Source organism: Amborella trichopoda, chromosome 12, assembly GCF_054954075.1.
Source record: "Amborella trichopoda isolate Santa Cruz 75 chromosome 12, AtrichopodaSantaCruz75HAP2 v2.0, whole genome shotgun sequence".
Classification (NCBI taxonomy): Eukaryota; Viridiplantae; Streptophyta; class Magnoliopsida; order Amborellales; family Amborellaceae; genus Amborella; species Amborella trichopoda.
In genome coordinates, this window is record NC_142347.1 from 46,748,537 (window position 1) to 46,764,905 (window position 16,369).

Here is a 16,369-nt window from a genome sequence, read left to right on the forward strand (position 1 = left end):
GTGATCACAATTAATCTTAACCATTGGAAATGGTTAAGATTAGCCCACTAGCTCATATGAATATATGAACCCAATGGTCCAGATTTAATTTAATAAATGAATAAACAATAATAGTAATCCATTAACAGTAGTAATAAAGATATTCGTTAATTATTCTGTAAGTTCAAAATATATTGATGTAATTGTAAAATAGGACATAATATTATAGAAAATTTGTTTCATTTCAAATCTAAATTTATTGAGTGGGGTTCTCGGAGGTAAGATTGGTTTTGAGCAAGAGAAGAGAAAAAGAAGGGAGTTGACTAATGGATGGGTTTGGCATATTGTAAAACAAAAAGACAGAATTTGTAAAGAAACAAAGTAAAATATAATTGTACACGGTTTCTATAAGTCAACGGAGTCACATGTAGAAATGCGGGCCCGTTAATAATTTATGCTTGAAATAGATTTTGATCTTAAGTTTTAGAGAATATATAATCTTTAACATATGGAGATTATTAATCTGTAAAAATAAATAAATTTGAAAAACTAGAAATGATATTTTTTTAAGAAAATATTTGAACAGTTGATTTTACTTTATCTTTGGAGGACTATTATTTACACGGGACCTGGTATTGATGGACGGTGTAGATCGCCAAGCCCGCATAGTAACAAGTGTGGGCTTGGATGCACCAAACAATTTTCCAACATAATTAGAGGGCGAACTGTGTCGAAGTTTCAAATTTGAGAGAGTATAAAGGATTTTGGTGAATGTGAAGGTCTAATATCGATGATAGTTATGAAGAGGGGCTATATTACTTGAAAAAGGTTTCTATGCTTCCCCTACAGCATAGAAGTTCTATCTTCCTCCTACCATCCAGCCGTCCAAGTCATTTACCCTTTTAAATTATCTTCCATCATTCAATCTCGTTATCTCAACGTTAAATAAGTCATTTGTACTCTTATTAAATCATTCAATTTCGTTATCACAAAGAGAGGGCTCTGTTTATTTTTTGGATCCGGTTTCTATGCGGCCAAGCCCGTAGATGTAGAAATGCGGGCCTCTTAATAAATCTATTTTTGAGATGGCTTTTAAGAATTAATTTTTAAGGACATGTAATCTCTCTAACATGGAGATCATCAATATGAAAATATAAATAAAATTTAAAAACTAAAAATAATAATTATAGTAAAAAAACATTTGGACTGTTTAGTTCCCATTGTTTTTAGATGGAACACCTACTTACATCCATCTTTAAGATGGATGCTTTACACTTTCTGGACTGCATATGTAGAAATGCGGTCCAACGTACATAAAACAATTTTCCTTATGTTTTTCTTTTTTTTCGATAAAAAGAACCAAATAGCAGCACAGCAGACTGCTGGGAACCTCTTATTTAGACTTTTTTTCAACTTCAATTTCTCTTTTTAATTCTCTATCGCGAAAACTCGACGAAATAAACTCGATTTCTTTGTTTAATGTGTTATAGCTAAACCCTCTTATCAAAGGTGTTGTGTTCCTTCTTTCATCCCCCAGTGTTCAACTACTTGGGATTAACTTGGGCCCACTTAGGTGGGTGTCCACGTCAAGGATCTTTGAAAAATAAAAAAATTATAGAAAATTTATAAAATAAAAAATCTATTTGTAACATGCTTTTTTTTATGAGTTCTTGTGACAAAGATTGAAAATCATTTTAGCTATAAATACTTTTTTTACATCTTTTTTGGATTATTTTGAAAATAGCCCCAATCACAAATTGATTTTTCAAAATCCATTGCTTTAATACTTTTTTTAACCTCAGTTAGATTTGTATGGTTTAATCTTACTTTAAACATATATTTTCTATTTTTTATTTTAACATTATTTAGCTTGAATAGTACTCCGCCCAACTTGGGTCGAGTTACTTGGGCTAAGGCCAAATACTCAGTCCTGGGCTGAGCACCTAGCCCCAGTCGTTCAATCGAACACTGCTCACCCCTGTTTGTCTCATGGATTCATCACCTATATTTCCTCTTTTCTGACCATCTCAGTTTGCTTAAATTGCCATGGGCTGTATACAGGTCGGGGCACGTCATCGCTCGGTTCTTGATGATCTAATTTATGACTTAACTACACTCATACCTGTGTTGACTCCGAGTTAATGTTGGCTAGGTCTAGGCCTAAATAAAAATTTACATTTAATAAAAATAAAATATGGGTGTGATTTGTATAAAGTGGTAAGATTATTTGCAGATGTAGGATCTGCAATACACAACCCATCTTAGTTGGCGGACATATCTTTAGGCAACGTTAAAAAAGGCCCCACATAGTGCCAAATTTACACCATGCAAATTTATATGTATAATGTGGATTAAGGCAACTTTACTTTAACAAAGGATGCTGCAACTTCATATAAATTTTTTCATGAGATCATCTACAAAAAGATTATTTATGTTTTGTACATGGAGATCACAATCATTCGCAACAAAAGACTAGCTTTAAGACCCTAAATTTTAGGGTTATAACCTATTTAACATATAGATTAACCTCAATAAAAAGTTTCTCCAATTGCACCCTCTTAAGTACTTAAAAATTCATAATATCTCATGATTGAGTAGAAACTGTCCAATTTTTAGAGGGTAAAATCTACGTATTAAAAAAATGAAATTCCAAACTTAATTTTTGAGAATAATCGTTAAATGATTCTAAGGAGGTTACCAAAATTTCAGATTAAAAAAAATCTTCCCAAGTAAGTCATTTAACTGATGGAGTAGAAGTAAACAATACTCCCAAGGGAGCATAGTGTATGTGCTCTATGTGCGATCCTTTGGTGCTCGTCCTAAATCAAAAAATGCCTCCAACCAAAACTAAGCAGTAACCAAAGGCAAGGGTAGTTTCCATTGCTTTACCTTGGTGTAAGTTATCATAATTGACAGAATGGAAAATATTTAACCAATCCCTAATGCACATAGAACTATTTGAGATAAATTTCAAAAGCACAAAAGTCCTTGTTCTGTTGATCAAGCAAAGGGTGCAATTTATAAGGGGGGTTAGCGTTAAACAATCCAAGTAAGGCGCACTTCCAAACTATGCCAGAAGATGCAGTTCCGGTATTGAAAACCTTATTATGGCCTGAAAATCTATTTTCACCTCTAATTAGGACATTTGAAGTTCCAAAAATGGTGCAGATCAAACAAAGCTGAGCACTTGAGAATAATGAAAATATCAAAACTATCAAAATAGCAAATCACTTACCAACACATACAAGGGCTGAGATTTATCCTCCAAAAACGAGGTTGGAAAATAGAGAAGAATATTCAATTGTGGCACATCTAAAATCTTCAATAAGCACAACCTATAGAAACACACCTTTATAACTATATCTCCTATGGCCAAGATGAATAGAAGAGTAAACCACTCCCACTAGCTATATTTAAGGTTTTTTGTTATATCCAAAAAAGGGATCACCCCATGTCTTTCTGTCTCTCTAATCTATGGCAATAATGAGAAAACCAACAGAGATGTACATGAGGAAGACGGGGTATAGAGCAAGAGCTTTCCTTTTAGGGGCAACAGCTGCACTCATGAACGGGTAAGCTGCCCAAGAACTCCAAGCCAATGTGATCAAAACCACGATTATCTTAATTATGACATTGTCCTTAAGCATGCAGATTACGGCTCCTACATCCAGAGGGAAGAGGCAGTAACCGAGAAGGCTGAGACTCTGGAAGAAGATTATGTGCCCACCCTGTGATGATCAGAGACATGATATCTCAGGAAAATTATTCCAATTTTTTTTTTTTTATTGTGGATATGTTATAAATTTGGATAAATACACTATAGTTCAATCACCATTGATCAGTGCCAATAACATGGTCCAATAACTATTGATAGATGAAATGATGGATGGTGGTGGAGAGAGAGTAGGACACAGGAGAATAGGATGTGATCCCACCACTCGCTCGATCCATCCATTGTTTCTCTATGGCCTATTGGACTAGGCATAATTTCCCATGACATGGCAGCAACTACAATGTTTACTGACACCACGAAGTTTAGTTCTGAGAAAAAGGTAGTTCGTGACTTCATGTAGACTTTAAACTCTTGTGAGAAAGCAAAAAGGCTAAGCTGCCAACCTTATATTTAGACTTATGACCCAATTCCCACATACTTATAACAGGAGCATGGCATGGTATCTATACAACAACAGAAGAAATAACGAGGTACCATTTTCATAAACTTTAATTTCTCAATGATGGGAAGCATTAGAAGAGATGTGGAGCTTACCAGGAGAAGCACGTTCAGTGTCAGAATGATGGCTCCAGCCGCAAGGACAGCAAAAGCAACAGCGAAAACTTCAGACTGCCAGAATTACACAAAGCACTTCATGAGTATCTCGTGACCGATAAAACAAAACATACACAGACAACTAAGATCAGATGCAAAAGCTGTGTTTGGAAGAAGTGCAAATCATTGGAGAAGTATATTGTCTCAATCCTACTAAAGAAGCAGGTAAACTGAGGTACAAACTTTGCCATTTAGGTTTCCAAATTTCCTCCAACAGTAAATGCAAGGGGTTCCACACAACAATCATGTAAACTTGTTGCTTCGTTCATCATATAACATTTGAGTTTTGCCACTTGTAATAAAGATATCAACAAATGCATCCATCACACAAATACGCAAATAAATAAACATGCACGCACACACGTGTGTAAATAGTATTTCCTTCACTTACACAAACAAACACACATGCACGTACACACTGTTGCATTGCAGTGTCTCCACCAAAAAAAAACGACAAAAAAAAGGGAGGACAGTCTTTTGGAGAAATTATCTTTATTAGGCTTGGATTTTTGTTTCTGTGGAGACCAACGCATCAATGGCACGTGTATGTGTGTGCATAACACCAAGCCTGATAAAGATAATTTTTCTCAATATTCCAATGCCTGTTCCTTTACCAATACCGACTGAAACCAGGTACTGTCTGGAAAGGTATGCCTGTGTAAGCCAATTGTTCATTTGAATTTACCATGAACTAATTGAATTACCTCTCAATGGTTGGTCATATTTAACATGGACAAATGTTCAGAAGAAGCAAACATCACAAAATGAATTGCTCCTTCATCAGTCTTGAATAAGAAATGTCCTTATTAACGAGGATTGAAACGAGTTCCCCAATCCCTACTTGGATCACTGAACTTTTATCTAATTTTTATTTTAAAAAAAATCGGACTTCAATAAACTGGTGAAAAAGTGGCCAGCAGATTTTAGTAGTTAGGACTGGGCAATTGTGGAGTCTATAAGAAGCTCAAAATACTGGATGGAATATTGGAAGTCCGGAACAGGATCTTTAGGGGTATTGGGAATACAAAGAGGGGTAGTTTAAAGAGAATGGTAATTTGGGCTGGTTAGCTTTCATGATCTAAGGAGGCAACCAAAGAGTTGGAGGATGAATCTAGGGTGTTCTGGTTTAAGAAGATGATCATAAAAAAGGCACCATGTAGAAAATCTATGACATTATCCCCAAAGTCATTCCACCAAGCACAAATTCATTCCAAATTCAAATAAACCTAAAACCCACAATTTTGCACATTTAGTATTAAAAAAATGACCCAAAAATACCCTCAACGAGGGGCATTTCCACCCTTGGGCGGGGCACAGGCCTGGGCGGCCGCCTAGGTGGGTTCAAGCGAGCGCCCAGGGATATCCACAGAGGCGGCGCTTTTTAAAGCACTGGATATTATGATATTATGACTTACCATATCACCAAGTCATGGGTTTAAGTACACCGAAGACAGATACCTGATGGAGCCATACCAATTCATGACTGAATTGATTCAAAGAATCCCAAGATTATTTTACAAATTGGATCCAAAGAAAGGCTATGACCATGTCAATTCAAGTTTCTTGGAGCATATGCTTGGTGGAATGAATTTGGGGATATTGGCTTGTAAGTCCACAGTCTCTTGCCAAATTATGATTCATGGAGTACCTAAAGGCTACTTTAAAAGCATAAGAAGCTCAAAAGTAGAAGTTCTGTTACTTTATTGTTACCAGAAAGGCGCCGGATTGAGGGGGGCTTCCCAGGCAGCAGTATATGGTCTCTAATTGTTTACACACGGATTGAGGGCTTCCCAGGCAGCAGTATATGGTCTCTAATTGTTTACACACGAGCTCTCCGATTGATCGAAGCATAGTTACCGGGATCTCCTATCTAAGGTGGCGCTCTTACTCCTGCAACACAATTCCGTGGTTCTGGTGCCAAAACTCGTTTCTAATTTGTTCACACTCTTTCATGGTAGGTAATGAATTCCAAGATGGAAGGTAGAAGAAAAGAGCGCAATATTTTTCCAGGCGGGAAATTAATCCCGAGCACAAATCAAGAGGCAGATAAAGAAAGTTAAGATTCAGGTTTGATAGATGGCATGTGGAGTATTCCTAGAATTAAAGCAATGAAGCAGGATCATAAATGTAGATGGCGGTATACTACTAGGAGAGATGGCCATGGAGCACTAGTTGGATTTGAACATTGAAAGGATGTATACGACAAAATATTCATAATGCCTATGAATCAATTTCATTAGTAGGAAATTATCAGCATGCTGTTTATTTTCCTAATCCCTTGGGCATGGAATGGAAGCCTGCACCAGGTTGTCAAAGATTCATCAAAGAGTGAAGCCACGACAACTTGTGGAATGGGTGCCTCCCCCAGAGGAGTATTCTGACAAACATCACACTGCTCCAAAGGAAACTGGGGCCCATTGGGTTTTGGACGCATGATAAGGATGGTCCAAGACCATGATAAATTAAAGGCTTATGTGGAATCATTTGTCATTTACTCCACATAGGACAACACAGCCGTAACAGATAGTGAAGGATTTAGGTCAACAGATGTTAAGCTTAATGTCATCCGTGGAAAGTGAGGAATGGGGGGAGAACTTCTATGGGAAATCGAGGATTTGTGCTCACAACTTTTTTATTATGGGCATTATGTTTTCTTTTTTTTTAGAAAAATTTATTGAAGACAATATTAGTATAGTAATGTAGGAAAAAACTTCATAATATTCAAGTATTTTATTTGATCGAAGTCACTAAAGTTATGAACTGATTAATAGACACACTATGATCAATTCCCTACTTTGAGGCTTTATTTTTTACTCGATACCCATAACACCTGGTTCTGGTCCAAACTGAAGAATCAAACTGTTGTCTAGTTTTTGTGACAAAAGAGAGCTCGTATATGCAGCCAAGAAACCTGGTTTGCTTTTAAAAACTTTAATTCATAAAAGAACTCAATCCATACAAAATTTCTAAGTGGTCAAGGACAAGTGAATCGCCTCAAGAAAAGATTACAACAGCAATGAGAAATTGCACACAAAAGAAAATCATTGACATCAAAGATTAAAAAGAATATACAAAAAAGAATATTGACATAAATGGAATTCCATCATAAGTTCAAATAATTTTCTATGAAAGATAAGAGAACTTCTAGATTAATCTTAAACTCATTCAAAACTTCTTTGCCAATTTTTTGGTTTATTTCCAGCAGAATATGTATGATCATACCAGTTTCAGAGGAAATTACAAGGTACAACATGGGCATTTACTAATTCTAGTAGCATTACTACACAAAACGAGAAAAGGAAAATGAAAAGAAACATTTTAATGTCATGAAAAAACATACATTAAATAAATCCTGATTGCAATGAAGAAAAGTAAGAGAGAAGTATGAATTGCACATCCTTCCAAATCAATCAGACAGCTCAGTTTGGACCTAATAAACTTTAAATTCATTACAAGACATAGTGATCAAAAGAAAACTGTCATACCTAATCTACACTGCAGGTTATTAAATCACAGCCAGCAAACCAACACTTTTTTTTTTCCAGGTCATGTGTTGGGATTCGAACCTAAGGCCGCTGTGTAGCAGCCTCTAAACCCCAATTGCTAAACAAAGAGGTTGAACCCAGACAAACCATAAGATTAAGATTGCGAAATGAGATTAAAATGAAATCAGCTGACACATCGCCCAAATCATTGGCACATAGCAATATAGCTTTTCTTTTGTGGTACATAGCAATATGGATGTTCTAGTACTACTTTTAGACATTCTAGAGCTTCTTTGGAACTAGAATACCGGAACTCTAAAGCTCATTCTAGAACAGAACATGTTTCTAAAAGGCAAATCACCAGAGCATTAGGTAATCCAAGTAATTATAGGAAGCCAACTGTCAAGGAACATAAGGTATGGGCACAACTTGAAACAACCTTGTAGATGTAGGTGGCAATTCATAGTTACAGACATATAATGATGCCATTTGGAGCCCAGCCTATGAAGGGCGAAGGGACCCAATTGGTTTAGTAATAATCATGACAAATGACCCATAGGAAGATAAAAGAACATATTATAAAAAGAAGTAGAAAACAATCAACTCCATAAAAACAAGGGATTGTACACAATGAGACCATTTACCTTCGGTACAAGCAGGTCACGATTACTTATAACCATCCGATGTGAAATTTCATTTCATAGCTTGAGTGTGTCACAAAGTTCGAGAAAATTTCTTTTGAACTTTGAAATTGGTCAATGCAATAAATGCAGCCACCCAATTTCACAACCAATGGTCAGGATTAATCGTGACCACCTCGCACCAAAAGTAAGTAGTCTCATTATATACTTTCCCTAAAAATAATCCATATCACATTTTCAAATATATATTTTTTTCCAAGGCAATTCATTCATATTTTGATAAATATAAATCATAAGATCATCATCCTCAAAGCCTTCTCCCAAACTATTTGGAGAAGGCTATACATATCCTGGTCTGCCATTCTGTTATCAAGGGCTATACCCTCAGTGAGGCCATATCATGAATATTTTTGGAAAAGTTTTACGTTGGCTGCCTACCTAACACAACCCACCTCCTTTACCCGGGCTTAGGACAAGTTTAGGGAAACTTTAAGGCCCTTACCCTTCATAGACTAAAATATAAATTAGAAGATGAAACACATAATATATAGCATGAATTATAAATGGTAACTTAGTACTTCACAGCTACAAAATGCTTAAGGATCTAGAATGACAAACTGATGTGTAACTACCAAGTAATTTAAGCAATTGAACATCAATATATGTTGGTCCAAATTGCTGAAAATTTTTCAAATAGCAAAAGAAAACCCTAAAACATTACTTGAACAGAAAGAGGAAAAAGAAAAGTTTACAGAAAACAGTTTTTGTTTGAGAGTCATACTACAAGTATGCCACTCTGGATATAATGGCTATCCATGAAACACCCTCCAATACATGCGTGGCACCATCTCATTCCGGATTTGCAAAGTTATTTCTCCGAAGTAAATAATCTTTATATTTAGTGATACGAGTCAATTTCATTAAAGATAAGCTACAAGAGCATATCATCTTAGATTACATTCATGTTTACCATACAATCCATGGATATTCATCTGAATCATGAAAATACAACCAAGCTTAAGTGCGTAACTAGATTGAGGGAACTCATGATCATATATTTCCTAAAGTTGGAGGTCAAACATGCACGAATGCATGAACGCGCACACACATGCAGGCATGCACACACACCCCTCCCATACCAAGACTTCAGGAAATACATCTTATAAGAAGAATGTGCATCAATTACTAAAATCATAATATACAACAAATCCCCTCCCTCAGATTGTATCCATCTATGGAATAATATAACATATATATATATATATATATAGGAAAATGATCCTGTGAGCCAGTTGGCTCACAAGAAAAAATGAGCCCAACAGCCCAAATTGAATCTAGACCGATCTGACGATCACGGATGTCTGGTAATGTTTGAATTTTAATTTTTTTTTCTACAAATCCAAGTCACTTGAAATTTTAGGCGTGTGTTCTTCTCATCATGCCTCACCTAATAAAAATATATAAAAATAATAATCCGCAAAAAAATAAATTGATCAAAATACCCCTGAAACTCTACGGGGGTATTTTGGTCAATTTTTTTCATGTAAAATATTTTTTTGATATTTTTATAAGATTCATCTATTTTTGATGAACACATGCCTAAAATTTCAAATGATTTGGATTTGTAGAAAAAAAATTTAAAATCCAAGCACTATCGGGCAGGGCATCAGTGATCGTCAAATCGCCCCAGATTCAATCTGGGTCGTTGGGGCTCATTTTTACTTGTGAGCCCACTGGCTCACAAGATCATTTTTCATATATATATATATATATATATATATATATATATATATATATATATATATATATATATATATATATATATATATATATATATATATACATGAAAAACCTAGGAATAACCTGCTTGCTCATATGAACATATGAGCCCAACAGCCCAGATTGAATCTGGGCCAATCTGACGATCACGAATGTTCGATAGTGCTTGAATTTTATTGTTTTTTCTATAAATCCAAATCACTTGAAATTTTAGATACGTGTTCTTCTCATCAAGGCGCACCTAATAAAAATATAAAAAAATTTATTCGAGAAAAATAAAATGACCAAAATACCCTCCGAAACTTTTTGGGGTATTTTGGTCAATTTATTTCATGTAAAATACTTTTTTGATATTTTTCGAAGATTCACCAATTTTTGATAAATACGTGCCTAAAATTTCAAGTGAAATAAAATTCAAACACTACCGAAAATCCGTGATTTTGCAAATCGACCCATATTCAATCTGGGCCATTGGGCTCATATGTTCATATGAGCTAGTGGGCTAATCCCAGTTTTTTCCATATATATATATATATATATATATATATATATATATATATATATACGAAAAGACTTAAAAATTCCTATAGGCGAACTGCTACATCGTTTCGCCTCCCTCACGGACATTACGGTTTTGCCTAAAAACCACCACAGACCTATGGGAGCCGTGGCGGTCCCTGTATATTTTTTGCGTCAATTTTGCGTCAAAAAAATCCCACCACGGACATGCTATATCGGTGACGGACCACCACGGACATGCTATATCCATGACGGTCTTTAATCCATGCCGTCCAAAAAAATCAGACGGCATGGGGCCTCTGGGCGAAAATACAGCTATATCCATGACGGTCTTTAATCCACGCCGTCCAAAAAAATCGGACGGCACCGAGCCTATGGGCAAAAATAAAGTTCATTTTCACCCATAGCTATGTGTGTGTGTGTGTGTGTTTATCCTAACACACAGAGAAAGAAACCTATCAGAATAGGTCTTTAAATATCACAAACGAAAAGCAAGATGTTATCTGGTTATTCTCTCTTCCTTTTTCTATTTATAATGTTCACCAAGAGAAGTAAATTATAATATGTGACTTCCACGGTTCTAAGAGAAGATCTAAGAAATGAACATTTGAAATGAAATACAAATTCACATTCCACCCACAGCCATCCTCCTCCCCTACAATGGACCTATTCATACCCTCCAAGTTTTCCTAGTCAGACAGCCTATTCCACTAGTTTAACTAAGTTGCCTCTTTGAGTTCATGCATTTTAGGTTGCATATTTTGCAACCAATGGATACCACCTAAGTTTTCTTGTTATTTTCTGAATTACATCTACCCAAGAAAATTTGAAAAATGCAAAGATCTTATTTATTCATATTATCCAAAAACTCCAATCCATTCATTCTGTCTTTCTAGAACTGAAGTTCCACCGATTCTCGATTCTATGAATTATTCACCTACTGATCATAAACAATAAGCTTTCCAACCCTGTTTTTGTAACATAGCATCTCTAAAATAGAATGTCAATATAAAGCATGTTCACAAAAAACATACTAGTCGCTTCTATTCAATATAACCAATATTTCAGGACCAATATAAAGTTACTGATGAGGAAAGAAATCATAATAAATAAAAATGAAAGAGATGTATCAGTACCAATACAAATCATTTTATTCTTCTATTTTAATCTACTTTATTGATAAAACCCATGTCCCAGAACTACTATAAAGACAAGATGAATAATGTAGTCATAATAAAATAACACAAAAACAAAAAATCGAAGCTATTGGTACACTACACAAGAATACCAGATCTTTCAAACATTATTCATTTTTCAGATACGAAATTTCCGAAAGCATCGGAAGCTCACCTTCTTCACCGAAGCAGACCAAGACAAAGTAAGACCAAGAAAGATGATGAAGAAAAATGGACCCCAAAGATCCCAATCTCTCAAAGCCTTTCCTGGATCCTCACGATATGGGTTAGGAAAAACCACGAGCTTAAGATTGCTCACTATTCTCGACATATCTCTCTTCACAGTGTCCCAAACTGGCTCAGTGAGAGTGTTCGTTGACGAACCAAATCCATTTGACCCAATGCTCGGCTTTGAGCTCACCGGTGGTTCAGAAGGCACAGGAGGAACAGGTGTAGAAGAAGTTACAGGTTTATGATAAGCTGGAGGAATCGAAGATGCAATAAATGGAGAAGAAGAGACTGGGATTGAAGCCCTTGGAGGACTTGGTGGCCTTGCTGGTAAAACAGTTTGAGGCCCTTGGAGGGAAGCAGATTGAACACTGGCATGAATAAGGCTCTCGATTTCATCGATGTCGGATTGAGAAGATGGGTGGAGAGGGATTGTATCGTTATGGGACATTTTCACTAAATTTGGAGATAATTTGCAGAGAATTGGATCTGAGATTCAGAAATTGAGATGAATGATGGATTGAGCTGTGATGAATTTGGAGAAAGCGACTATACCGGAGATCAATGTGGTACGATCTGAAAAGAGAAAAGAAAAAGAGAAGATCAGATTGCTTACAAAGCATGCAAACCCTAAGTAGATCACAACTGTTCCTCTGCAGCAAAAACTGCAATGCATATAGATAAATTATGAATAAATGACATATACGAAGAAATAAGAATCAAAACAAAAAGAAGAAAATAGGCACTTATAAACCATAAAACAGGACAAGATTTCAGAATTGAGCTAAAGAAACTGTAGATAATGCAAAAACCCAATCAAATCCATCCCTGTAACTCCACGGAAACTGGTTAAGGCACAATAAAACCGATTTAGGACACAGGAAAATCCTAAGAATTGGTAGAATGATGCAACTGAGTATATCACATAAAAAAAATCAAATTGGTGAATGAAGTGAATATTCAATGCAAAATACGGACAAAATGGGGGATTTAAAACGTACCCTAAATCCAAACGAGACTGTAAATTTGCAGAGAAATATACTCAGAGACCATTTATAATCGTTTTCGGAAGAGAAAACGGCCGATACTTTCCGTGATTTATTGAGATTGCAATTCTTCTCATAAACGCGGTAAAAAACGTCGTTCAGAAGAAATCGCCATTGCGTCGCGCGACCTGCAAAGCACATAAAATGGGAGTTGAAATTTCGGCGAAATTTTAAAGCCTTAAATATTCGGCGAAATGTGAGAAATAATGTAAAATAAAAGTGAAGGGGTCCATCACCGTCAATCGTTGGCTATTTGAAAATATATGTTATGAGCGTGTTCCAATAACCATTTCTTGCTATAACTTTGCACCATCATCGTAAACACACTGATGGAACGGTGATAACCACCCGCTGCATTGATTTGTCTCGACTTTAAAGGCAAATCTTGTGTTTGCGATTGTGATGAACTAAATTATAGGAGTCGATTTTGTGTTTGGGATTGTGATTAACGAAATTATAGGAGCTGATTTGGGTGAATCCTATTTAGGTTAGATCAAGTTTTTGGGTCCTTAAAAATATAGAAGGTTATGGGGTTTCTCGCTCTATAAATAAGTTTTATTCTAGAGAGAAATATACGGCAACGTATAGAGAAAAAAAGTGTGTTTGGGTGTTTATTGAGAGAGGAAGACTCCGTACGAGATTGGGTTTTGTTTGTCTGATTTTTTCAAGTAAGTGTTTATAATTTTTTTTTTTTTTTTTTTTGAAATTAGTGAAAAAAATATCAATCTTTGAATTAATGAAGAAAACATGGATAATTTTCGTTGTCTTTAGGTGTAGTGAGATATGTGACGATGCATATAAATTCTAATGTTTTTTTTAGTTTTTTCCTATTTTATTTTTTATTTTTTTGCTTGTCGTCGATTCTATTTTTTTTGTATTTCATGTCAAAAATCAACCGGTCTGGTTTAGAGCTTTGCGCACAACATTACTTGCATATTGTAGATTTTTTTATTTTTTTAAATTTTTTATTTTTATCGTTATATCGATTTGCGGAAGAAAATAGGTTTAGAGGCTTTTGGTGATTGCTGGCCGAACATCTGATCGATTCCCGCCTTTTTCTTTTCTCCTCTCCCAAGTTCCTTCATGCGTGCCTTATGATGTATTAATCAAAGAAAAAGAAGTACTTCCCTGTGATGTTACCAAATATTCTCCCTCCATCTTTATGATTTCATTAAGTTAGGGAAATCACAACCGTACATTACCTAGTTCTTGAAACCTGATGATTTTAACTAGGGAAATCTATCCAAATAGATGTTGATTAAATTTCAATTTTTGGATAATTTGCCAAATTAATTATAGGAATAGATATAATTCAAAGAATTTACTTTAGGGATAAATTATTTTTTAATATACCCTTTCTTAAGATAGGTTGAATTTTTAACAACAAATTTTCATTATAAAGAAATATTAAGAAAGCACGATATTTCTTCACTTTTACATGTCTAAATTGTAAAAAATTAACTTAATTTTATGTATGTATGAAGATCTATTTATTAGTCTTTTATAAAGATCTACGCAGCTTTCATATCCTTATTGTAAATTACTTAAGTTTTTTAAACAATAAAGTTCTTAATTAAAAAATAAACAAAGTAAGGAAGTGCCAATGACTTTCTTTTTAAACATAAAAATTAAAAAGCGCAAAAATTTAAAATTATCTTAATCTTTCATATGTAAGGAGACTTTATTTATTAGGACTTTATAAAGAGATATTTCTAGCTTAAATCTCCATATCCTATTTGATTGGATCCTCAAATGACGCTAAATTTATTGTATAATTTTTTCTTAACGGTTCTGATTATAGTAATTGAAATTGAAGGGTATAGTTGCACGATGTTAACATACAAAAGGGCTTTTAGTACATATTACGATAAATTTCTATTAAACATATTTTTTAATGATCATAAAAGTTGCCATTATCTTATTTTTATTACTAATATTATCATGTGAAAATAGAATTTTGAAAATTAATTTTCCTTGACAAAACAATGTTCTAATAAATAACGTTATTTGACTACAGTAGATGAACCTAAAACACTTTTAAAATAAATATTTCAAGTATGAAAAATAAAATGTTTTTTATTTTTAAAAAAAAATAATGAGAGCTAATTTGTGTGAAAATATTTCCACACCTAATTACATAAGGGAATTTTTTCACATGAAAATATTTCCCAAGCAATATTTTCACACAAACCATTACATAAATTGTTAAAGGAAATTATAGAAATCCAGAAACTAATGGAGTTTCATATCCTAAACTAGTCTAGGCAATAAATAAGGGAAGTCTAATTATATATTCTCATATCTTCAAGTCTTCAAGTCTTCTTTTAATATTTCTTATTTCCTTAATCTCTTTCTTTTATCCTATAAACTTAGTGTTAACTTTATTATTTTTCTATATCTTTTTCTCTTTTTTTATCCTATAAGCTTAGTGTTAACTTTTTCTTTTTCTATATATTTTTCTCTTGTTACTTTTCATTATTATGCTGATTTCTTACTTTTTTTATTTCTTATTTTTTTTTTTTTTTATTTTCATTAGATCCAATCAAGCAGTATCTATTATTCCTCTGGTTTCCCTAATTCGAATTCTATGTCACTTTGGGATTCGTGTTCTCTCTCTATCTCTGAATCTGATGAGTTCTCTTGTTTTTTCTTGACATCTTTCTTTCAAAACTAGTTATAATTTTCTCTTAAGCCATGTATTTCCCCTTTCTTTTATGCAGATTAGAGCTTCCCTCCCTTTTGGATCTCCTGGTTTCTTTTAGAAGTGAATAATTAAAAGTGGAATACTGATTACACCACGGCAAACAATAGCTTAGAAAGGAATTTGGATGAAGGACCCAAAATAAATCCAACCACCAAAAAATCGAAGAAATTAATGATATCAGATGATGGCCTCTAGGATAAATTTATACTGTTGGGTTTATGTGGCCTTTAAAGGCAGTGCTTGTAAAATGAAATAATACAGTGGAACATGAACTCAGTGGGAGTGTGGTCCCTTGTGGACCATACTAAACCAAAGATGTTTGGAAAATCTAGGCCAGTCGGTTGGAAAACCCAAGATATATGGGCATAGATAACAAATCGAGAAGGGTTCTGGGGCATCTCTTGATGAGATAGGAGCTTATGCCTGGATGAATAAGCCGAGGGACTGTGGAACCCTTGTGTGTGATGGTGGGCCTACAGAGATGGA

General features: G+C 34.6%; 1 protein-coding gene and 1 long non-coding RNA gene across 2 annotated transcripts; one reads left to right on the forward strand and one right to left on the reverse strand.

The window, feature by feature from the left end:
• Window positions 1–3,235: 3,235 nt before the first annotated feature.
• On the reverse strand, window positions 3,236–13,275 carry LOC18435517 (protein YIP4b). Its single transcript, XM_006845561.4, has 4 exons — window positions 13,135–13,275; window positions 12,081–12,709; window positions 4,247–4,321; window positions 3,236–3,707 (listed from the first exon to the last, which is right to left on the reverse strand). Exons 2-4 carry the CDS (start codon window positions 12,582–12,584, stop codon window positions 3,447–3,449), a joined length of 840 nt encoding a protein of 279 aa, XP_006845624.1. The 5' UTR covers window positions 12,585–12,709; window positions 13,135–13,275; the 3' UTR covers window positions 3,236–3,446.
• Window positions 4,317–9,546, forward strand: LOC148779624 (uncharacterized). Its single transcript, XR_016045347.1, has 3 exons — window positions 4,317–5,912; window positions 6,020–6,181; window positions 6,265–9,546. It is a non-coding gene; the product is annotated as an uncharacterized LOC148779624 (long non-coding RNA).
• Window positions 13,276–16,369: the final 3,094 nt, after the last annotated feature.